The sequence below is a fragment of the Amblyomma americanum genome, chromosome 1 (genome assembly GCF_052857255.1).
Source record: "Amblyomma americanum isolate KBUSLIRL-KWMA chromosome 1, ASM5285725v1, whole genome shotgun sequence".
Classification (NCBI taxonomy): Eukaryota; Metazoa; Arthropoda; class Arachnida; order Ixodida; family Ixodidae; genus Amblyomma; species Amblyomma americanum.
In genome coordinates this window covers 175,743,103-175,767,278 of record NC_135497.1, presented here as the reverse complement: position 1 = coordinate 175,767,278, position 24,176 = coordinate 175,743,103, and the positions used below count along the sequence as shown (strand labels likewise).

Here is a 24,176-nt window from a genome sequence, read left to right as displayed (position 1 = left end):
AAATAAATGCATCTTTTTCTCCCGGACAAGCGTCAACAAAGCCATGAAATGCCGAACTATCAGATATTGCTAACAAAAAAATTTTGATAGGGTTCTCCTCAGTGTCCCTTTAAGAGCAAAATTAGCGGCACTCCAATTGTACCGTGAGACATAACAGCAGAGAGCACTAAATATCCACATTCGTGTGCCTAACACACTACAACACTGCCCAAGCACTAAGACAACCAAACAAATGGAAGTTTGTTACTACCACCAAGGTGACAATTTTTATTCACGTGAAAAAAACAATGCAGGTAGTGTCTCACAACAGCTTCTGCCAGGATCCAGCACACTTTTTGCACTGTCTTTACACTCCCCATGAGAATCGAATTAAGCGCAGATTGAATTAACAAGAGTCAATGCCTGCCATCCATGGCCATGTATCATTCTGCTGGGCACATCTGCTTGAGCTGTTTTAAAGAAATGTATCTCAGGACTGCTCTAGAGTACTCATTTACCTAGTAGCTAATAAAAGAGCCACATCAACAATAGGGGCTATTCTGCCTCTACCCTCAGATCCAGACACAGTGTTATCTGTTACAACTCTCTTCCGGCCAAGGAGAGTGCTTAGTCGGGCTGGTTGGTGCAAGCTGATGGGAATGACTGAACAGTGCTAACATGTGTCTGTGTTCTTCTTTTCCGTCCCGTCTGTTAGTGCTGTTCAGTCATTTCCATCAATCTTTAGGCTGCTCCTGATACTTAAGGCTGCCCAGTTTTTGTAGACAGGTTCAGCACCCACCTTCCAGATAACAGCAAGTGTGGCTTCAAGGAGTGGTGAAGCAGGGCCTACATCAGATGCAGGGCCTGCACCCTGGGGGACATGCGCATCAACTCCAGGCAACGAAAGCTCCTGGCCACACCAGCTGCAGAACTCCAAGCATGGACTCCGCCCACTTTCCACCTGTGCAAGGCAGTACACATAACACGACCAATCAAAGACAAACCGACACAAGGCACTGCCGCCTCCATTTTACCAGTAAGCAGTGCATTGTCCCCTCTTACCAGCACCATACCATAAAACCTTGTATTTTTGCTTCAGAAGCCACCAGAAAATATCGCTTGGACAATGCAAGTCACAAAGCGGCATGAGATGCACACACCAATACTCAATGTCGACTAATTTTTGTCCAAATGCAACACACCAAGTTACATTATCACAACAGCAGGAAGGCAGTGACAGTGGCAGGAGAATACAATGGCAAAGGAGATGTTACACCATCATGAATCATCTCTGAACTTAAAACCTTATCAAGTAAAGAAGCAGTTATATCTGCAAGCCACATGGAAACAAGCATGCTGTAGCTCTTGGCTGAGCATCTGAATACTACTGAGGACAATAACAATTTACTGCCAGCACACCAAGCTATGTCTTCTGCCATTATTTTTTCTACAACATGAGGCCTAATACTTTTGGGGTTGTAACAAATACGAGTGATACAGTCAAGCTACCCATTTTTATGTTTGCAAATATATGATACAATCTTGCAATACAAAAACCACTAAACCAGTCTTACATACCTGAACTCGAGTCAAAGGAAGCTGTGAGACAACTGTTGTGTTATCCTGGCTTACTAAAAAAAAAAGAAAAAGGAAATAAAAGTTTCAACATGGAGTAAGTAGACAGTGAACGAACGGAAAAGGCCGCAATACCAAATTTAAAAAGAAAAAGAGAGAAGTGACACTTACATTTAGAACTAAAGGGTGTGACTCGCAAGACTAGGTTTTTTGTTTCCTGAGGTTTGAGCACTGGTGATCCTGAAAGGAACAATTGAAAAGCCACTTAAAACATCAGAACTCAGCAAGAAAATGCTTTTCCATGAATAAAAAGCTGAAAGTAAAAAAAAAAGCACAATAAGTAATGTTACACATGTGAAGGTTGGATGAAAAGTTCTGAGCCTATGCCTTGTGTCTGTCTGAGAGTGACAAAACTCCCCTACTGTTATACATAGCACCACTGCGCTCGTCATGTCGTCTCTTCCTTTGTCCTTGCTGTCTTTTTCCCGCTGTTAACCACGCAAGCATCTCCCCCTGCCCTTATTCCATCTATGTTCAAAATTTGCCAAGCATTAAAGAAAACAGGAAGGATCCCTCTTCAGAGTCACACCACTCATCAACAGCAGCATTGACTACATCGCCTGTTGGAAAATAATTTTGATTTTAGGCTTTTCTTCACGAATAGAAAAAGTAAAAGTTAGAGTGCGACATGAGGCAAAAATGCAGATGCAGTAACAGTTGAGAGCTACAGGCAATTAGTGCTTCTAGGGAAAGATATTCTGCGTGCAGGGTGCATTGATCCAAAGTGAAACGATGCTACACTCCAGCTTTCCAGGGGGTTTACTTTAAAAGATGGCTTTCAATTCTCCCAGAAGGTTCAAGTAACACTCAGCATAGCCTGCCTTTTGTAAAACTAATCAACTGACCGAATTCCCTTAATTTAAAAATGCAGAGGCCATGACACTTCCTGCAGTTTCACCTGCTGTCAGAAATTTTTAAGGTGGAAAGCTAAAATGTTCACAGTTTTGACTGTTGGTTTTACATCAAAAGCTCGTTAATTCAAAAATCTGGATAATTCAAACTGCCAGCGCAGTCTCGGCCAACACCCTAGTAAGTCTATGGCATCGTATGCTCACTAAATTGGAAGCTATGGGTCTCGCACCTGTTAATTCGAATGGGCTCAAAAAGGATGGTCGTGTCCAAGTATGACCGGTACGACAACCAGTCATCCCAATAGCCCTACTCAAACCAAAATTCCATGCTACAAAGTCACTCGCGCACCTCTGACGTGTGTATAACGGCAGGCGTGGCACCGAACGGAAGGCCCCGTCTCAAGAACAGTCACGCAGCATAGTTTTGGTTTCACTTTTCTGAGCTTCGTGCCAGCCTGATGCCAACCAAACTGAGACCAGCTGTGTGCTGTTTTGGCCACCAATTGGCGCATCTCGCTAGCATTTTCTGCCCCCCCCCCCTCCCCCTTTTGTTGACACTTCGGTGCTGCTAAGCGCTTTCGTCCGCATGGTTCTTCTGTTCTTCCAGTGCGCCGAAACTGCGCAGTCGCCATGTGCCATTCGCAGTTTGTGAGGTGAAGCTTCCTCACATGTGACACTGCCCCTTGTGAGGTGTGTACCGCAGTAACGATGTAGCTCCGCCGCTAAAAACAGTCACAGCTGCACCACTCTCATCTCAAAACCAAGCAACATTGGTCTGTCTTTCACCAAATAAATTGACTGTGATGCAAGGGGTTCTTCTTAGTTTTTTCAGGGTCATTCAATAATTTGAACTTTCAGATAATTCGAACATTTTTTTCCCGTCCCTTGAAGTTTGAATTAACAAGCTTTTATTGTATCAGGGTCACATTAAATCTCATCCCGATTGACTAAAGAAAGCCTCCCAGTTGGTACAGGCACACTTCAAGTGCAATGTGGCTATCACTGCTAAGGCCTATTTTGGCTCACACTGACAGCTGCGGACAGAGGGCAGCATAACGCATACAGCTAAAACCTAACAGGGAATATTTTCACTCCTCTACACAAAAATTTACCATATCTTCATCACAATTAGATGCAAAAGCTTTCATCGAACCTTTCTTGTACAGTAATAGAATACAATGACAACATTATGCTAAATAAAAAAAGTGCCACAAAAACTTTGATACTTTGATAAGCACTAGTGATGTTAAACCACAAAAGTTTGAGAGAGGTCATTGCATGGAAAAAGGGATGCGCCAATTTCTCAAAATTTTAAATTTGGCTGAAAAAATTCATACCATTTAAGGAAAGACAAGTATATAAGTATAGAGAAGCGTTCTTTTGGAAAAAAATATATATCATTTTCTCCAAATATCATGCTCCAAAGGAACCGCTGCTTGCTGCCGAAGTTTATCTTGACAGGTATTGAGATGCTCTGTTATGCCCCAGAAGATAACCCACGGATGACACCACTTTGGTTCACAATAAAAGCGCTTAACAGAAGAAAAATTTCAAGTTTTCTGCATTTTTTAAAGTAAATTTGGAGTATAAACTTTGGGAACAGAACTTTTTTTGCAGTGATTTCTGAGACGTTGTAATAGCATTGTTTGCGTTAAAGTTGAAAAGTGCCCTTGTGTTGTTCTTTAATTTCGATTTCTGCGAAATACGGTATTTCAATTTCTGCGAAAACGGCCACATTGAGGGCTGGAAAATGCTGCGGGTAATGGTGCACGAGAAAACAAAAACAGTTAAATGGTAAAGCCATTGAATTAGTTAAAATAAAAAAAAACTGGAAAAGTACTTTTTGCTGTTGGCAAGAATCATTTTTTATAAAGGAGTCACATTGGTGCAGTGACCAGGCACCTACCCTGCTGCCAATGCACAGCGCCACCTGATACACCCGAGTGAAATGCACTGCTTCAATCACATTTGGTTAGCAGATGATGGCTACTAGTTCACTGGTAATCAGAGAACGCATAATCTTCAACCCTAGTTTGAAAAGGCAGATACTCCTCTAGCAGCCTGAGTTGTCAATCGTTCCTACGGTAAGCAAGATGGCGCTCCTAAGCAGTCGGCATCTTAATGTTTCTTTAATTTGCAATGCTCTTCAAGTCATAAATGAAATTAGACCTTAAAGAAATCCATGCGGACGGATTTGTTTAAACGCTGTAAAAAACAGTGCAATATATTGAATACACTAAGGTTCCAGAAAGCACAGAGAAATTTCTTAACCAGCTTTATTAATGTTGGATTTCTGTGATGTATCCAGATTTGTATCGGAAATCAATTTTCTTTCTGTACCTCGTATCGGCAGCAGATATACAATTATGGCAACGGGCCTCGGTATTGAAGATACTTTTTGAAATATCATGCACTGACATCGCACAGCACATGGGGCGCCTTTGCGTTTCGCCTCCATCGAAACGTCGCCACTGCGGTCGGGTTAGAACCCGGGTACTCCGGATCAGTAGTCGAGCGCCCTAACCCCTGAGCCACCACGGTGGGTCTCATACGTTCGTCATTCGCCGTTTCATCACTTGGGTTTTTCTCACTGTGTCGACTGAGTGGCACAAAGTCTTCACGAAGTTACATCCGTTTGCCGTATTGTGATAGTGTCCGGCGGTTCCACCGCTTTGAACGAGAAGTGCCTTGTCTTTGCGTGTGTTTGACGAGCGGAGTGGTGCACACTCGGATTGTGGACAACATGGCCTCGCCGGTACCACCGGGTCCGTCAAAGAAGCGTGGGAAGTATTCAACTAAATGCTGTGACCTTGCTGTCTAGCGTGTACAGTGAAAGCACAACTTTGGCGCAAATACAAACGCAAATTGTCGCCAGCAAGAGAAATTTTCCGTAAGGTAAAATCAGTGACATTTTTACGCCGATTTCATCTCAATAAAGTGATTTTGTACTTCACAAATTTTTTGGACTGTTCGATTATTCAGACCATTTTTCGGGTCCTTTCGAGTCCAAAAAAATTGGTCGGCGACTGTGAATGAATTGTTTAGTTTGTGAGAAAAAATATGGCACTCAACTCACCAAACTTCGGATGTGATGTGAGGGGAACCAAGCTCCAGACACGGCTGACACATGTCACCTGAAGCAAGCTCAAGTCGAAACCATCCAGGCCCTCAGTCTGCACCACACACATGAACCAACATAGCATTCAGCAAAGAAATCAAAGGTGTGTGTCTTGCCCAACATCCCCACTGCTCCCTGCCGTAAGCTTACCTCACAAGCATTGGACACCTGAAGAGAAAGCAGCGCTCCATCAGGAGAGCCTCCTATGCCAAGGGAGACGCTCTGGCGAGCAGATGCCTGTAGCGTTAACGATGGCAGGGTGGTAAAGCTGATTTGGTGCCACAGAACACGGTGCCTGCAATATACAGTCAGGTGAGGAGAGCTACAAGTGTCTAGATCAGGGGTTCCACGGGCTGCTTTTACAGGTTCCACGAGCACCCAAAATGGCCTGTCCTCGCTTTCTGGTACACTACAGGCGGGCGTGCGCGAAGCAGACAACATATGTGGTGTGTTAAAACTCATTTCTGAGCGTTAGCTCTCCCTCAGTTTCATGCCGTCAGCGTCTGTGCCATCCGCAGCACAAACTTTGGCAGCACGCCAAGGCATTAAGTGCCACTAAAGTCTCTGTGTGTTCACGCGGCTGCCCGTGGCCCACGACTACGCGGGCAGCGTGTGCGGCTGCGAAAAGTTGCGAGTGTCTAGGCGACAAATTGTGTGCCGTTTACCCAGCTCGCTCGCGCTGGCGGTCGTTGGTGGTCGCTTTCTCGAGTGAACAGTTGCGCGCGCGCGCACACGCCGGAATCCAAAACTACCGAACCGTTTGCTGTTTGGTTTTCCACTAGTCAGTCGGGCCGCACACGAGGCGCCATTTTATCGCCTGTTATCTCCTTCGCCTCTGACTGGTGGTTCTGCAATTGTATCGTTGTGCATTTATAGCTTTGAGCTGCATACGCACCATCATGCTATCCCGCATGGAACTACGTAATGTGGAGTGCGGCAGGAGGGGGTATGCAGCTTATACTTGAGTCAACTTTTTTATTGGCCAGCGAGGGGTGCGAGATGAGAGGTCTACCTATAGGCGGCAATATACAGTATATATTGCACGTTATGACCTTTGCAGAGTATTTAGGACGTGTTCAGAATATTTTTGCATAATTTGCGCACCCCCTTTTTGAAAGCCCTAATTTAAAGCAAAAAAGTAAAAATTATGAGTGTAAACACGGTACTTACAAAAGTGAATGAAACAGCAAGAAAAAAGCACACATGGTCCATTTACAAGCAACATCGACCAACTGTGACGCTTGTGACTACAGATTGTGAGGGGGGTTCCTTGGCACATGTTGAAGGCTGTTGGGATTCCTTGGGGCAAAAAAGTTTGAGAACCCCAGTCTAGATCATCAGTGTCAGAACACATTTATTTAGTGCTAGAGTAGAATCTCGATCATGGTAATCTCACAAGGTCACGTAAAATATTCGTATCATCCAAAACAAACAAGATTTGTATGCAGAATTTACACAAATCTGTTCTTAGCTGATGAGTTTTATCTACGGCTGTTGAGTGTGCACCACGCAACTGGCGATCACGGTGTCGGCGATGTACATGCAGCAAGTACTTGGTGCTGGAGGGTGCAGCCACAGCTCACGCATTTGTCTCATCCACAGTGGGGCGGAGGGTTTTCGTAACATCCAAATTTCTGCTCATTGCACACAATGCACTCTGGCCAGGATTCTTTTCATCCCAAAATTCGTATAAACCGGGTTCGTATCGAGATTCTACTGCATCATGCTTATCTAAATTGTACAAAAAGAGAAACATATTACTATTAGCTAAGTTTGCTCCCAGCAGGATGAAAAAGCCTGGCATGCTAACGAAGACAAGTGAACAGCATTAAACTAACACACGAGGATGTCATCCAAAGAACTATGTGCTTTTAGAGCAGCTGAGGTTAAGGGAGACGTGGGTTTTAAAATGAAAATTTTTATTATTAGAGATATCGTAATGAAATTACCTAGGTGTGCACATGTATTTCTCCTCCTGTTTTCAATAATGCAATTAGTTTCAGCACATCTCAATTAGTTCCCATATAATGGGGAAAAAACAAGCCTAGTTAGGAAATTTCTTCAGGGTCCAAGACACCTTCCCTCAATATTTTTTGCTTACGATTGAAATGGAACTGCAGCCAAAGACCTGCCATGTGGAGCTCTGCTATTCATATTGTTATTGAGGTACATCATCATATAAAAATGTTCAATCATGTTGAATACAATGCAAAGTATGCGAGATAGAATGGTTCAATGCTAATCAGATTTACACTAATACCTCAAAAACCTGCCTTCTTTGTTTTTATAGTCCATACAAACAACTTATAACATGCTTTAATATATATCTTCATGACAGGAACTGTACATGCTGTGCATGCCCACCTTTGGAACATAAATGGAGCTTCAAGTATCTTGGGATGACATATGACGAAACTCTGTCATGGAACTTTCATATTCAAAAGCTAGCCAAACATCTGCGTTTATACGTATGCCCTACGATCTATTTGCGATGTGTCGGTTAGAAAAATGGTTTATAAAGGGTTAGGAGAGTCTATATTGCGACATGGAATAACAATTTATGGCACCGCATCATTATATAAACTAAACATACTAAGCCGCATACTGTACAGAATTGCAACTAATCTCGCCTACGGAACCAACAATCATGATAAAGCAGTAATAGCTAGTATAGAACATTTTGAGATGCAACCTGTACACAAGCAATTTATTTTTGACATATTGCACAAAAACTTTTTCCAGAGCTCCTTTAAAATCGACAATATTAAAGTACAGCCCCTCCTTCAGTCGGAAAAATACGCCGCATTTTCACTGATTATGGAAAAAAAACCTGCAGTCATTATGTTCCTTATTACTTCAACAACATATATATCGCCCCGAGCATTAATGGATTAAAAAAACTTAACAAGTTTCTTCGATCGTGGTTTAATAATATTGAGTGACAAATTTTTTATCTTTTTTTTCCACGTTCTCGGCGTTGTCATTTTGTGTATGATGATAACGGTGGAATACTTTTTTGTACTGCACGTTGCTTGTACATGTGTTCGCCTTGCATCGCGGAAGCAATTTCCGAGTCTGTATATGGTCTGTGCTCTTTTGTGTTCTTTGTTTTTGTATTTTATTCACTGCTGAGTCATGTACTTTACACCCCGGCTGCCCAGCCACTCGCACAAGTGATAACGCTTATACGGGCTGGAGCATGTAGTTACGAACTGAAGTGAATAAAAGATATTCTTATTATAAGCCTGACGCATCTGAAGCTGTTGTCGCTGTGAAGCCTACTGCCGCCGTCGCTCGTTTCTGCACAGTGCCATGTGTTTTGCCCTTCCCAGCCCTTCACCCCATTTTCCATTTTCCTACTCCATAGGGTTCTTTCAATTGGTTCTTTCCTGTGTTCTCCCTCTCAACAGCCACGCCTGCATATCCTTTCCACTTTCATAGCCTCTCTCTGCCTCATCTGCGTTTGTTCTATGGCCCTGAGGTTGCCAAAAAGTTGGTTTCTCCTCCTCACAACTCGCGAGCTTGGTGGTACAGCCATCCTGACAAGTAGCTAAAATAAAGTTTTATTAGCGTCTTAGGTTCGAATATAACGCAAAGTGCGTTCTCAAAAATACGATTCCCAGAAAAAAACTCGCATTACAATCATGTATGTATGGCACTCACGAAAGCTGCCCTTGAGGACCTTGGTAGTAGAACAGCAGGCGCAGCACATGCCGGCCAGGCTTCTCAGCACCACGCAGCCAGAAGGGCAGCACCACTGCTTGGCCACCTTCCATGCATGCACCAACAGCAGGAGCCTGCACCCAGGCTAGTGGACGTGCTTGTGCCAGCACAGGGGGGCTTGGCCGCAGTGGTTCCTCATGGTATGCTTCATCCTCTTCATCGGAGGCAGAGCACAGGCAGAACAGCTGTGGCTGTGCACAGGCCAGCCGCAGAGAGTGCAGCGCTGGGCAGCCCTCCGCATTGTGGAGCTTCAGTGTTGCCTTCCACACCTCTCCGCAAAGTAGCTGGCTTGGCAGCTCAGAGAAGGTCACCTAGGCGCAACACACCCGAGGTGTTCAATAAAGTAGTAAGACCAACACAGAACTGACACTTACAGGAACAAGAAGATTTTGATCTCAGTAGTTAACATCTCAAGCAGGGCCTGATACCTAAAAAGGTCTTGCTACATGCATGAAAATTTGTTGGCTGCATTCTACAGATGGTCACAACCGCAGAGTAAGATAGACAGGAGAGCCAGCTCTGCTGATCAGAGAGGGTCATTAGTGTTAAATTTGAGTAGGCTTGGTGGTGTGCCCTATAGATGGTGCCTAGATTTGGTCTTCAGCTAGGATCTTTGGCCGTGGTAGAGCTCTCCTGCCTCACCCCTGCGTCCCTGGAGTTCCATGTGCTTTGTCTCCCTTCTGCAAACGCATGCATATGCCGTGGTATGCTTCAAGTTTGTTGTCTGCTTTGTGGCGCTCTGCTGAGGCGTCATGATGGCTATGGGAGTCGTCTGCATACTGCCTGTCTCAACAGCTGAGTCGTCTGCATCCTCCCTGCCCCGCTAAGTATCTTCTAGGGCGCACATAGACACACCAAATGACATGAGTGGTACGCAGACGACATGGCATAAAGCAAGAAGCGTTTGGTACATCATTCATTCAGTACCCATGGATCGGCTCATTAATCTAAAAGTGCTACATTAAATAAAGTAATACTAAGTACACTTAACGATACTTTTATAATGGCACATGCATGCTTCCATACGCTAAACGCAAGCATTTTGTGAGAAGATAGGCTGTAGGCTGTATCCGCATTTGTTCAGTGTCTACAAACAGAGATGCAATGATAGCTTCACCTACAGTGATGCCATCCGGTTTTTAAAACAGGAACCGTTGTTGTCAATAGACCAACGATTTTCATTATGCCTAGAAGCAGCAGAATCCCCAAATTAAACAAGAAAATAAGAAAATTTATCACTCATACATATTGTTATAGGAGAGATGAGATTAAGTGAAAGCCCACTGGCACATGTGTGGATACCGAACGGACTGAAAACCACAGTAATGAAGAATTCACTTTAAAGTGAGGGTTCCTGCTTCAAAGCGCACCGTCAAGTTTGAAGCACTCTTTGCATATGCCGGTGACACCAGCACTTTGTTCCACGGCAACGTCGACAAATGCCCTGTCGATGAGGTCTTGCCATGAAGGAGGGTAGGGATAGCAGAAACATGCATGAAACCACCTCAGCAAGCGAAGGAGAGAGAGCACAGTGTGAAGCTGAATGCTTGTGGGACGTGGGATGCTGAGGTGGCAAACGGGCAGGGTGAATACACTGCGGCGTGCCCGAGTTTGGCACTATTGTCTATCTTCATCCGTGGCCACAACCATGTGATATGTGTCCTCCAAAGTGCTTCCCCAAATGTTTTAAAAGGATAACACACTACAGGAAGAGTCTGAAGGATACGAAAGGTCACAGGGGCCCTGGACCACCCCTCGAGTGCAACAAATAAACAAGTCAAAGCAGATAGAGTATGTCATCTCTCACAAAAACCGGAATATAGGTCGAACTTTTTTTCAAAAAAATATGGAAAAAAATTCAACCACTGTCTTATGTACCGGTCATTAGCGGAAAAACTTTGCGAGTCTTGCAACAATGGGCAGTTGAAGGTCAACAGCCTCCATCCCCATCACCATTGTTAGTAGAGCAACATAGAGATGCCACTTAATTTTTTTGTTGATGTAGCAAAGCTGCTTCAGTTCTGGGCTGCTTTTTTCTCTTTTCTCTCAAAATGAGCAGAAGCCTAAAGCAATTCACATACGTAGCTTTTAAGAAAAGGCTTACAATATGCAGAAGCGCATGGCAACCTGGTGGCACAGCGTGAATTTTGAGCATCCGACAAAGACATTTGATACTGGCGAAACCTAAAGCAGTGCATCACAACGTGCAACAATCAGAAGAAAACCTTATTTCATGGACAGACTGCAGCATACCCCAAACTCGAAGCCAAGGTTGCAGGTTTCATACGGGAACTGAGTGCAAGATTGCTGCCCGTGACTTCAGTGTCCATCCACACGATAGCTGTTGAGACAGCACGTGCCTCTGGACTCATGAGGGCACAATTCAATGGCTTGCCATCATGGGCGCGGTGATTTATGAAGCAAAAGGACTTTGTTCTATGGCAGCGTACTTTTCTGGCAGCATCTGCCAGAAACTGCTCGAAGAGACGGTGCGGTGCCCAAGTCTTTTCAAAAATGCAGCATCAGCAATGTGCTGGACAGCACAGAGAATGATGCTCTGTGTGACGTGGGCACCGAGACGCATTTGTCATCCAGCTCGAGTTCTGATGACTCGGATGATTCCGAGTAACGCTTGTGCACTTCATGGTCTTGTGGCATGCACTGTACATATGAGCAGCACTTAAATGCAAATGAAAATAGTGTCATCACTGTGCAGCTGACTGTTGCATTTATTTCAAGGTAAGGGCGTCTTTCTGTACTACTGCCATTCAATGATAGTTTTTTTTTTTATTTTTAGAATTCGTAAGTTGGAGGGTCAACCAATATTCCAGTCCATCCTATATTTCAGTTTTTAGGGTACCTCAACTGACTTGCAGAATCCTACATGGTACATAGCGCTTGAAAACAGACCACTAAGTAAGCTCTCCTTGATTTCTTACAATGGCTTTTCCAACTATTTATGCAGTCGTAATGAAGCAACCCATGAAATGTCAGCGCATGTTCCCTCTCCATGGCCATGAACTTCATAGACAGGGCACCACTCTAGGTGGCACAAGTCAGGGGAAGACTGAGGACGGAATCCATCTATAGGAACCCTTCAAAAACTACACACCACACCTTTTGTTTTCCAGTTCCTGTTGCACATTTAGCAAAAAAATTTTCAGGACAATGCTGCAAGGTTCTCAGCTGATCCCAAAGCCTTTCTTATAACTGTGAAAGAGGTGTTTCAGGGCCTCTTTTAGATCGTATTATACCATGTATTCACAAGTGCAAAATGGGATTTGTATGGTGGGGCATTGTCACAAAGCAGCAGAAAATTTACCCTGGTATTCTCTTTCCCTAGCTTGCACTGTCACTACAGTGCAATGCATGCAGGGATGAAAGAACAAGAAAATCACCACATGCACTCACATGCACTGTATTTCCATAGCCAGCAAAACCATTTCAATTAGCCCATTCTAAAGCATGGGGAAGGTGGAAAAGCACTGAGCTGTAATATAGGCAATGAATGAGGAGGCCCATATTCACATACCAAAAAATTGTAGCAGTGATCTTCCCTGCTGATAAAATCATTAAGTGTCTATGCCTAGCTCCTAATGATTGCTCTCAAAGTGCCATTAATAAACAAGAATCACTCCAAATGCATTGTTCCCTATTATATTAGCCTAAGACACCATGGGTAGATGTTGCTATATGGCAGTATAGTATGGCAGTATAGCATGAACTCTGTGCGAGTCACGGGTAGGTCTACTTCACAGTGTACAAGGGACACCTAACTCACTGGCACAGCACAGAGAGGGCTCCAGGCAGAAAGGCTCAATGAAACAGCCTTACTGCCCAACTATGTACAGTAGTTAGAAGTGTTGTGTGGTCATCGCAGCCCATGAGTGAAAGCCCCCCCATGAAGGCCACTAAACCACGCGCGACCAAACTGGTCGCAGGTAGCAAAGAGAGGAGACAGGTGTAAGCACTGTGATGCACCCCGCTCTCTCCTAGCAAGAGAGAGAAGGGAATCACCACTACTGAGAGTGCAGCCTCTTAACCAATTTCTTGGGCGCACTTTTCATGTGATTGTGGCCAGTGCGTGAGGCAACCTTTCGTTGATCAAATATTTGATGAATGCACAATACAATACTCTTTAGCTTTAGCTTTGGAATACTCATTACCTTTGGACACAAGCAAGTTCACCACTGCTGATTAAGTGGAAGAATGACAACCACACATAGGTTTAGAACTTATTCAGCACCACATACCCCTTCCAGCAATCATGACTTTTGTTTAAATGAAAATGAATACTAGCACTCTCTCCACTCCAATTCCCTGTATCAAGTCATCCATTGAAAAGGCTTTGAAATGTGGCCATCCACAGGTATTCTGCACAACCTCTTCCAATGGAAAATGAAAAGTATTCACACAGTAACATCCACAGAATGACAAGTGGCTCTACCCATCCATTTCTGAACATTCCGATCCTAAACATCTCATTGTATAAAGCAGGAGACTACATTTGCCCATATCCATCCCCAATGCAAGGTTTCCTAAAGCCCTTGTAAAGTAGGAACATCTCAACCCAGAATGTAAAGGATTACTTCATGTTAAAACCACTGGAAATGGACTGACCGTAAGTCTAGGCATGGCTCCCACAACAGTGGGCTGGAGGCGCCAGTCAGGGCGGGGCCCCTTCAGAGGTAGGGCAGGGGACGTCTTGGCAGGCAAGGTTAGTGGCTGGTAACCGTGGACAGGACTTGGAAGTGGCCCCAGAGGTGCAGCAGCTTCGCGCTGCGCTGGCGACAGCCCTAGGCAGTATGCCAGCCCACCAACCTGCAGCTGGCCCCGCTGTTGTGGGCGCACCTTCAGCTGCACCTGTGCATCAATGCCACATGTTCTGGTCATGATTCTATGTAACATCATGATCACTGAAGATAACAAAAATCACAGCATAGACACAAATGGCACAGAAATCCTCTAACAAGTCAATTTAGCCACATCACTCACACCCACACCTACAGAGCCATTGAGAATGAATATGACTAGTTACATTAGTCCTTAATTACAGCATGACATTTGTTTTTTAGGTCAACAGCTGACTTTTAAAAAGATTGTGCATGGAACATAAAAGGTTATGAGTTCATGATGAACTGGGTAAATGAAAAGCTAGTGACAGCCAGCAAAACCTCATCCTATCCTAGAATTGCAACATCTGCTTTGTGTTATTTTTCACTACAACCATTGCAGTGTCCAACAAATGTTTGTTCTCCACAACACATTAAAAGGGAATGCACATCCCTAAGAAAATGGTGAAGCAGCTTGTGTTGCTTGATGATAGCAATCGCAGTGCACACTTTGCGGCACCATAAATTTAAGATACACCACTGTGCTCATGTTACTGCAAACCATCCTATGAGTCTATTACTGCAATATATTACAGGGTGCACCCCAAACACAGACATTCCCATTGAGAGTCAACCAAATTTAAGCATTCTTCAGCAGCACTATTCACGACCCCTGAAGCTTAATACAGAATTTGAAATTTCCTTTCACTCCGCTTTTAATTTCAATTACCGCTTCGAAAGTCTCCAAGTACAGCTACACCATGGCACAGGCTCTGCTAAGGAAGTTTTTCACATTCACTCCCCCACCTACTCAACGACCTCCAAACTGATGTGCTGCTTTGTGCAAAACTTCCCTTTCAGAATGAAGAACATTGAGTAGTTAGAAGTTTAATGGGTACAAATATGGGGATTTGGTGCAACACTTTTGGGCAGAGACCAAGTCAGGTTGAAGCATGCTGTACAACTTCTGGAACTATTTTGGCCTAGGTACAAAGGCACTGTCTTGCTGGAAAAAGCAGGACTGTTCAGTAAAGGATAAAAAATGCAAAAAGAGCTAATTGCATTCAAGGATGTGGCTAATGTATGCACCTGCTTCAATTTCAGTCCCCCTTTAGCATAAAAACAATAGCACTAGGGTATCGTGTCCCCATAATTTACCTGAGACAATGACAGATGCTGAGTGGGAGCTCTGGCATAGCTCAGCAAGCCAAATCAGCAAAGTCACATATCAAGGCAAGCACACCAGAGCTTTGTGTGCTGAAATAATGTTCCACAAAGTCAAAATCTTTCATCATAAAAGCATGTGGTCCCCAGCTCCCTTTTCAGCATGCCACGCCAGCAGCAACTTCCTTTAGCTGTTGTTTGTGCCTCTGTGAAGCTTATGGTAGATCGTGTTAATGATCCACAGCACCACTTCACAGTTTGTTTCAGTGGAAATGCTAAACTACATAGCCACCCTTTTAGTGTTTCTCCCTACCTGAAATGTGGTCGCATTTCGCTTCCATCAAAATGCGTTCGTTGCAGCCGCAATTTGGTCCCACAACCTTGGGACAAGCAGCTAAACGTGAGCAACTGCGGCGAGTCAGTGCTCATTCATATTAAATTGAAATCTTTCAAGCATGATGTCTAGTAATGTCAAGTAGGATTCATTGGTACATGACCTACGAGTCAGTTCTTGTGTTTCTTTAGGCATTGCTTTGACAAACTTTTTTTGTCATTCCTCACTCTTCTCTAACAACTGATTAATTATTTGCAGTCTTAAAATTTTAGCAATACTAAAAACTACTAACAAAATGTATGAGAGTTTATGCTAAAAATTCATAAAATCCAGCTGAACACATCGCAGCTGATGTTGCTATCATGAGGGCAAGCAACACCAGCTACAACCTTCCTCCAAATTGAAAACTACACATCTGTGTAGTTTTTAATTGTAGATCTTAAATTACAGTTTTAAATCGTAGTTTTTAAAACTACAACATGTTTATGCAGAATCATTAGTAGCAGCAGAAGCTAGCTACGTCTGTCCCTCTAGTTCACACACCAAATTTCACCACCGGCTAAAACAGGCCAGAAAGACTTAGCATCATGCTGTTTTGTGGGTGCTAAGACATTATGACAAAGTATCAGAGCTTGCGGCTATCACGTCTTTCATATGACACCCACCTTTTGAGTTTGTTCAGGTTCAAGAAGGACCTCACTGAGGATGTCTGTTCTTATCACTCCATCCAGGTCACAATCCTAAAATGCAACAAAAAGAAGGTAGTCAGTTTGTACAGGGGGTTCACCGCGAGGCTATATTCACTCAGTGACTTTGTTAATACTAAATCAGTTAATCCATCATTAATTAATTCACCTATTAAGCCCAACTACATTCAAATGTCCCGAAAGATGTCACTGCTTTTCTATGACGAAAAAAGCTTGTAATTCCAACTAGATACATCAAATACAATAGAACTTCACCGATACATTCCTGGTTCATATGATTTACCATTTCACACACTCATAATTGCGGGAAATAAAAATGTCTCAGAGAGTTACATTATTTTCTTCTGTTCAATACATTCCCAGATAACACAATTTCTTGGCTACTACACTTAACATTTCAGCAATTCTGGTCACAGACACTAAAAGCTTGTGAATTCGAACTCTGTTAATTCTAACTTACGGGATAATTTGAACTGACATCCGGGTCCTGGCATAGCCCTGTGCATTTCAATGGGGGACAACTCCTGATAATTCGAACATCTAGTAAAAAAACAGTTATTTCAACTAGGAGCACCTGGCTTACACCATTCCTCGCAGAAAGAAGTCTGCCCATAGCGAGTACCAATGTGCTGAAAATTTACTAGAGACGCAAAACAATGAAAAGTTAAAAACAAGACGGCCACACAAGCAGACGTGCGCACTTGGGCGCATCTCGCCACACTTGGGCGCCGCCCACGCCGCTAAGGTTCCGGTGCAAGCCGTTGTAGGTTTTAGTCGTGCTGTGATCGCTGGCCCTGCGATCACGTGGTGTGCACAACACAGTTGTAGTTGAGGTATTTGTAATTGGCCGTTGCAGTCATGCTTTTGTTGGTGCAATGCTTCCTATACTCTTTTAGTGCCTAACAAAAAAAAAATACACAGAATGCCACCGAAACAGGGTTCTCCATTGCTAATCGTGCGCTTGCCCATGACATCTGCATGTGAAGCCACATTTGTATAGTACAAGCTTGTTAATTTGACCCCTGTCACTTTGGAAATCTGCATAATCCTAACTGCCAGTGCAGCCCTGGCCAATGCCCATGTAAGTCCACTGAATGCTACAAGTCTCACACCGGATAATTTGAACAGAGGCCATACACAGGAACACCGACACGGCAAGCGATTCTCAAAATAGCCCTACTCAAACCTGAATTTCATGCTGCAGAGTTCAGTGCACCTCTGATGTGCGCACAGTGGCAGGCGTGATAAAAAACGGACGGCCCCGTTTCCGTGAATAGTACCACTTGCTTCATTTTAATATGGTACCATAGTTTAGGTTTCGCTTTTCTGACCTTCATGCTAGCCCGGGGCAGCGGCTATCGGCTGCGCAGGTGGTCGGCCTTATTGTTCTCATCAGATGCACATGTGGGAAAAAACCACTTTCTGAATTTCACATGAGGTCAAGCCTAGCAGTGTCCATATGTGATCGGCCCATGCGATAGACAACTGTCAAAATCTGATAGTTCGGCATTTCATGGCTTTGTTGCCGCTTGTCCGGGAGCGAAAAATGCATCTTTTTCAAAGAAATTTGGATTCGAAGTTAAAAAAGTTTTTCCCGCCGCTCCCATTCAAACTCAAGAACTCTTATGACGTCATGGGGAACTCTTATGATGTCATAGGACGGAGTGACGTGAAACGTGACGTAAACGCAGACTCTGTGATTTTTGGTGGCCAACGGTGCGGTCTAGCAGCTGCCGAAATGAAGGCTACCGCCGCCGCACGTTGAAGGCACCTATCGGGGGTCGGTACCGTCGCTTCGTTTACGTTTGCACTGGCGTCTTGCCAGCGTTACGATGGATCCCGTTCCCGAACCCGACGACGTAGTTCTCGCAAAAACTCCGGCCTGCATTTCAGCGACCTCAGCCCCACAGAGCGTGCGATGCTTTTGAGGGAGCACGGTTAGGTTAGGCGCCGGCGGGTCGTTTCCCCCTTCCGCCATGAGCAGCCGTTGCAAACTAAATATCATAACCCCAGTGCGGGGAGTCACGAGGGGTCAGGACAAGGTCGGCGCGTTGCGCCCATCGGAGCCTGGCCAAGGCTTTGGGGCCAACGGATTGTGATTCCTTGAACGGCATGGTTGCACAGTGCAGCAGGCGGCGTCAAGGTCTCCCATGGTTGCAAGGGCCAAGTTATTTATTTTTTTTGCAACAAAAACGGATGAGTGCTCAAGGGCGGTCACGTTTAAAGTTGGCGGCTTGAAACTAAAGCCGACGCACGACGCTTCAACGGCTTCCGCTAGATCCAACGAGTCCACTGGATCGGGCTCTCTCGCCCACTTGCATGTACCTTCAGATGTGTACTGTGAATGGATTAAATTAGCTGAGAGCTCAAAAAGAACAGCTCCGCCCAAATGCCGAAGCTATTGAATTACGTCACAACGCGCACCTCGCCGCGGAGCCGAATCAGTCTGGCCGGGCCGGCGGCGGCTGGCGCATTCGGCGCGAAATAGAGACATGCTCCAAGTCTCCGCCAGTGCGGTCAGAGTGCGCCGAAGCCGCCGAACGCGTCGGCGGTCAAGAGCAGTTGGAGTATAGAGGGTCTCGCTTTGGCCGACGTAATGTCGCCGTGCAGCGCGCACGCGCGCGTTACGCCGGAGCATAAACGCGCCTTAACAGAGCCTGCACTTAACCGCTAACCAACGTATTCGGTGGCGGCATCTATGGGAGCCACTGAAATCCCCTGCCCACCCACTGAATAAAAAAAAATCTTATGCCGATGCTAAGAATTGAACCAGGGCGTTTGGCGTTTGAGGCGGAAGCGCTACCACTCCGCCACGACGGCTCAAGGTAAAACCACCAATAAAGGCGCATCTAGTGAATGCACTCTTCCGATGCAGAAATCTCCGCACTATCGCAACGTATATCCTGGTCTAGCAAAGCTAGGCCATCAGAAATTTTTCTTAACTGCCGTGTCTCCCGTCCCTAATAAACGATTTCCGTTAAGTAGTTTGAAGTTGACTGGCACAGCCGGGAATGTTTCGCAGGGCGAGCGTGCGAAGACACACGTGCTCTATATACTGCGAACTGCCTTGTACGATCACCGACCATCGTGTCATCATAGTTTTTCGTGGCGATCATCTGACCAGCCTTCACAGGCTCCTTCAAAGGTTAATTAGCACTTGAAGCGGCACTTGGAGTTCCTCTGCTGTTCGGCACTTGTATATCGAGGCGCGTCAAAAACAAAACCATGGGGCACGTAAAGCTCATAGATGCGAAGCGCCATAACAAATCGAAACTCTCCTGGCTTCCTCTGGCACTGCCAAACATCGGTTTTCTTTGCTTCCAACATTCGGGTTGTCTTTTGTCTGCCTTCCTTGTGTGAAAAAAAGTGCACTATCAGTTTTAAAACAAAACTTACTTCAATATTGAATCGCGCAACCTTCCTTTGTCAGCCTCAGAGATTCACGGCCCCATATAGGAACAAAAATTCCTCCAAGGTGGCGTCTCTTGTCCTAAGACGTCACCACGCTTGTACTTGCGAGATTGGCCTGTGGCAGCGATACCTGTATTTTGGTTCTTGCTATTTTCTACCTTACAAGAGCTTTGTTTTCAGTAAGAGCGTCGTTTTCGTGATCAGGAGCTGGTATTCTATCGATACAAGCCAACTTCAATTTCTCCTCAGTGTCCCTTTAAACTCGATCATTGAATAATTTGCCCAGATACTGCGGCTTTGACACGGCTGAATGTGAGAGTCTACACAGTATATGATCTTCAAGAAATCTTGAATATGAAAGATATTCGATTAGTATTTAAGATTAAAATATTCAGACACCCCTACATATTTGCTATCACGAGACGCTAGCCTATAAACGTAGCCTGATTTAGTATTCCACTTCGGTTTCCTTTTAAAATGTTTCAGTGCTAAGCTGGAATACTTAATTTGAATTTCATGTAAACTCAATCCTTTTCTGCACTTAAATGTACATAACATGCGATGACAGGTCCAGTGAATGCAACTAGTCACTAAAAAGAAAGCATGCCTTATACTCACTTGCACTGTGTCACCATCATTGCTGACGACACCGCTATCATCCAAAGGAGTAAAGGTCCACAGAAGATGCATGTTGGTTAGTTGCAGGGCTATCTGCAGAGGATTATGCAGCTCCATCTCAACCGTGATTGGTTCTGAAACGTAATTGGTTCAACACAACTTGCAAAGTGAACTCACAGCAGCCTTCTCCCCAGCCATCCCTAAAGCCAAGCATGAATGTGTCGCAAATACAGGTGTGCAAGTAGTACTTTTTCGAAACCGAATCAAATACAAATAGACTGGCTTTGCTACCGAATTGAATATGGATAGTGTAGTAAAAACTGAATCAAATATGAATCGAACAGTGAAGGAATCAGATCGATATAAATTATCATTTGTGTGATTATTTGTTACTTGTGTGCACATCCATACTTAGCAAGATCCATTCAAAACAGTGAAGCACTAGCAGCAGCAGTATAAAGCATGGAGTTAAAGCTGTAGCTGTCAAAAAATGCAACACTGATCTTCACTAAGGGATACACAACATGAAGTCTGTATATTAACTATCACCAGCATGTCATAAAGCACCAGAAAATCACCTTTCACTACTGAAGATGACAGCAAACAAACTAGCTCCAAATCTGAATTGATGAGAGGGAAAAGAGCTTGAGCCATGGTCTCCAAATCAGACAAAGGCACGCTTTGCTAAACCTGGCTAAACACAGTCGCGTCACCCAATCTTGAAGGCCATATGTACGAGCACCATGAATTACACTACACGAATGAAGTGCATTAGGGGCTGAACCCTCCTTCCTGCATTGCCTGATCACCGCAGCATGGTGTGCGGTGTTGGAGTGGGCTCAGTTTTTGAAACAGCCATCAAAAATGTTGTGGTGTGCCCTATTCGAATGTCATGCCAATTATTCAAAAGCTATTCAAAACATGGGAACCGCTTGGTTTCATTTCAAATAATTTTGAACATGCACTATTTAATTCATTCAGCATATTATTCGATATGCTGAACGCAGCATTCGAATATTCGTACAACCCTGTAGCACCTCAGGGTATATTGTTTCTTACCCGCCTCACATGCGGGAGGTGCGGGGTTCGGTCCCCAGTGCCGCCGAGTACCCACCAGTGATACAATGGGTACAAGCTTTCCCCTGGTCTGGTGCTCGGCTTATTTAGGGTGAAATGTTTGGGAAATGGGTCTGTGACCCCACCTTTAGTAGAAGAAAAATATCTTGAGACATGGCGCTTTTTGGCCACAGATGCCCTTGCGGCATAAAAATTCATCATCATCATCATCATATGTTTCTAAGCCCATTAAATAATTGCCTACCAGTAACCTCTGCAATAAGGTGAGCAGTTACAAGTGCTGCAAGTGCAATTCATATGCCGCTTGGATTGCTGACCCACAAAAACTATGGAAAAAGAACAGAATATCATCTGAGTGACAGCACTAACATCAACCCAAATCAATAGGCATAACGAGTTTGTACTGTTCCGCTTAAAGTCGGTAACTGTGTTTTCTTTTTTTACACATAGCACAAAAAAACACTACAGTGAGAAGCACCACTGCTTTTGCTGCCAAGCTAGATTCAGTTCAGGGTTGCCAAATAAAAGAAGTTTATTTGGAGTCCAGCCATTAGTGAGTGGTCTCATTTCTGGCTCCTCATGAATACGGTTTCATAAGTGGGATCCAGTTGATATCACCTTTGTTGTTGAGGCTACCAAGCACAAAATTCAGGTAGTCCTCATTGGCATGCTGACATTGTACTCACTTGGACAATTCACATGTACAAGCCTGTGGGAGTGGCCAATGTGAATTATGTTGGTCAAAGATTATGACTTTGTTGAATGCATTAACACTGCCAGTAAAGAGATGCAAATATGCACACTTTTGCAGGCTATCAAACCACCATCTTGCTGTGTTTTGTCATCGTAGCAGTGCAAAATCCAAAGACCCTGTCATATGTGGTCATCAAGAGAGCTGGTGCTGCACTGTGTGCACCTTGCAAAAGAAATTACAAAAGTTACTACTTTCAGCAGAGTACACTGCAGCGAGGAGAGCCCACAGATTGCTTCTTTGCTGTGTTCCGTAACCCATTCAGGCACTGCAAGTTACAATTTCCAAGTTCAGGACTGCCTAGTATTAAGTCCTGAATTCCAGGTTTCACAAGATGAACACACATTAAATGTGCGAGTTTTGCTGCTAAAAGCTCCATCTCAACACAAACTCTCACATCTTACACACTGTCCTGAGAAAAGCAAGTGACAGCAGCTGCAACCACAGCCAATCACCTGGCCTCATGAGTGCACTCACACTGAGAGCCCTCTGGACCACAAGCCTGCTGGTGGCACACACTTGCAAATGTCCACTCTCTGACTCACATTATGACTGGGACACACATGAGCAACCTTCTCCTAAACAGCAGGTGTATGAGGGACTCTTTGGTCATGACATATACTACACTTTACTCCAGAGGAAGTCCCTCACAGAGATACCACTGTGAAATGGGAGCTCCCACAAGTTCCCAAGGAAAACACTTTCCATAAGAGGTATGATCAGCAATTCCAAGGTGTATGCAACCTGCACGAAGTTAAAATTTGCACTGTTGTGCCACTGTAATCTTTATGTGACATTAAAATGTTTCTTACGCAAACAAAGAGTTAAGTGTATTTTTTTTTGCGTTAGGCATTATTGCCATTACTGCAAAATGTGAACAACATCGCTGAGCCCTTGAAGTGCCCAAAGTTCCTGAGCAAAGAGTCAGAGAAAAGAAGGCTGAAAAATTACAAGAACATTAGCTTAGGTAGGGTCAGGCTGGGTTTCATGAAAAGTGAAATGCAATGCTCACTTCAGACTTCCATATTTACACGATTGTAAGTCGACTTGAATGTAAGTCGACCCCCCAAAATCGCATGTCCGAAAAAAAAAAAAAAACACCGGTGGATGCGCTCAATACCGAACATTTATTGCATAGATGGGCTATTCATCCTCACTTGAGTCATCTTCAGTGGTACTGCTGTTGTTGTCGCCGCTGCGGTCCCACAGCACATCGTCCTCCATTGAAAGCCCGCACTTCCTAAATGACCGCACCACGAAATCGCGTGGTACGGCCGCCCAAGCAGAAATCACCCACCCGCACACAGCCGCCAGGGAGGCTCTCTTCACGCGCCTCGTTGGCGTAATAAGTTCCCGCCCTTCCGCTGCCAACCACTCATTATACTCGCGCCAGAGCAAGTCCTTGAATGGCTTGTTAATGCCAATGTCTAGCGGCTGTAGCTGCCACCGGGCTGTGTCAGACCGCCGGGAATCATCAGCATATCTGTATGTTCTTTTCGCAGCTCTGCCTTCACTTTTGTGGTAAAATGGCCGCGAAATGAGTCCAGCACGAGGAGGTTCGGATTGCGATCTCTGAGGGATGCCCCTGGCCTGAAAAGCCACACCAGACAGTACCAATCAATAACTAAGTAGTCCGTCATAAAGCCTTTTTCATTCACTCGCACAATCACACCTTTCGGGAACATTTCCTTTGGCATGGTTTTTCTTTTGAAGACAATCTACGGTCGGAGCTTTGTGCCATCTGCCAAGCATGATAGCAAAACAGTGAACCAAAGTTTCTCATTACCGTTCGTGAGAAGCTTAACCTCGCGAGCTCCCCTCACGCTCACTGTTGTGTTGCTCATCATGTCGAAGTAGACAGGAGTCTGGTCCACACTGCCGATTTGGCCGAGCAGCTATTGCCGCGAGTCATGGAGCTTGAGATAGTGCCTATGGAAGGCGAGAACTTTCTCTTCATAAGCAGCAGGCAGCTTTTG

General features: G+C 44.6%; 1 protein-coding gene across 2 annotated transcripts in view; it reads right to left on the bottom strand.

The window, feature by feature from the left end:
- The window catches only part of l(3)76BDm (trafficking protein particle complex subunit 8 homolog l(3)76BDm), an 82,474-nt gene that overhangs the window by 15,944 nt on the left and 42,354 nt on the right, over positions 1 to 24,176 (bottom strand). For both annotated transcript variants that reach the window (XM_077647841.1, XM_077647842.1), the window contains exons 15-23: positions 20,373 to 20,506; positions 16,302 to 16,376; positions 13,927 to 14,169; positions 9,247 to 9,617; positions 5,734 to 5,878; positions 5,542 to 5,638; positions 1,726 to 1,794; positions 1,558 to 1,610; positions 779 to 940 (exon numbers count right to left, since the gene is read on the bottom strand). In XM_077647841.1, the coding sequence (XP_077503967.1) occupies positions 779 to 940; positions 1,558 to 1,610; positions 1,726 to 1,794; positions 5,542 to 5,638; positions 5,734 to 5,878; positions 9,247 to 9,617; positions 13,927 to 14,169; positions 16,302 to 16,376; positions 20,373 to 20,506 (1,349 nt within the window). The remainder of the gene's footprint in view (positions 1 to 778; positions 941 to 1,557; positions 1,611 to 1,725; positions 1,795 to 5,541; positions 5,639 to 5,733; positions 5,879 to 9,246; positions 9,618 to 13,926; positions 14,170 to 16,301; positions 16,377 to 20,372; positions 20,507 to 24,176) is intronic.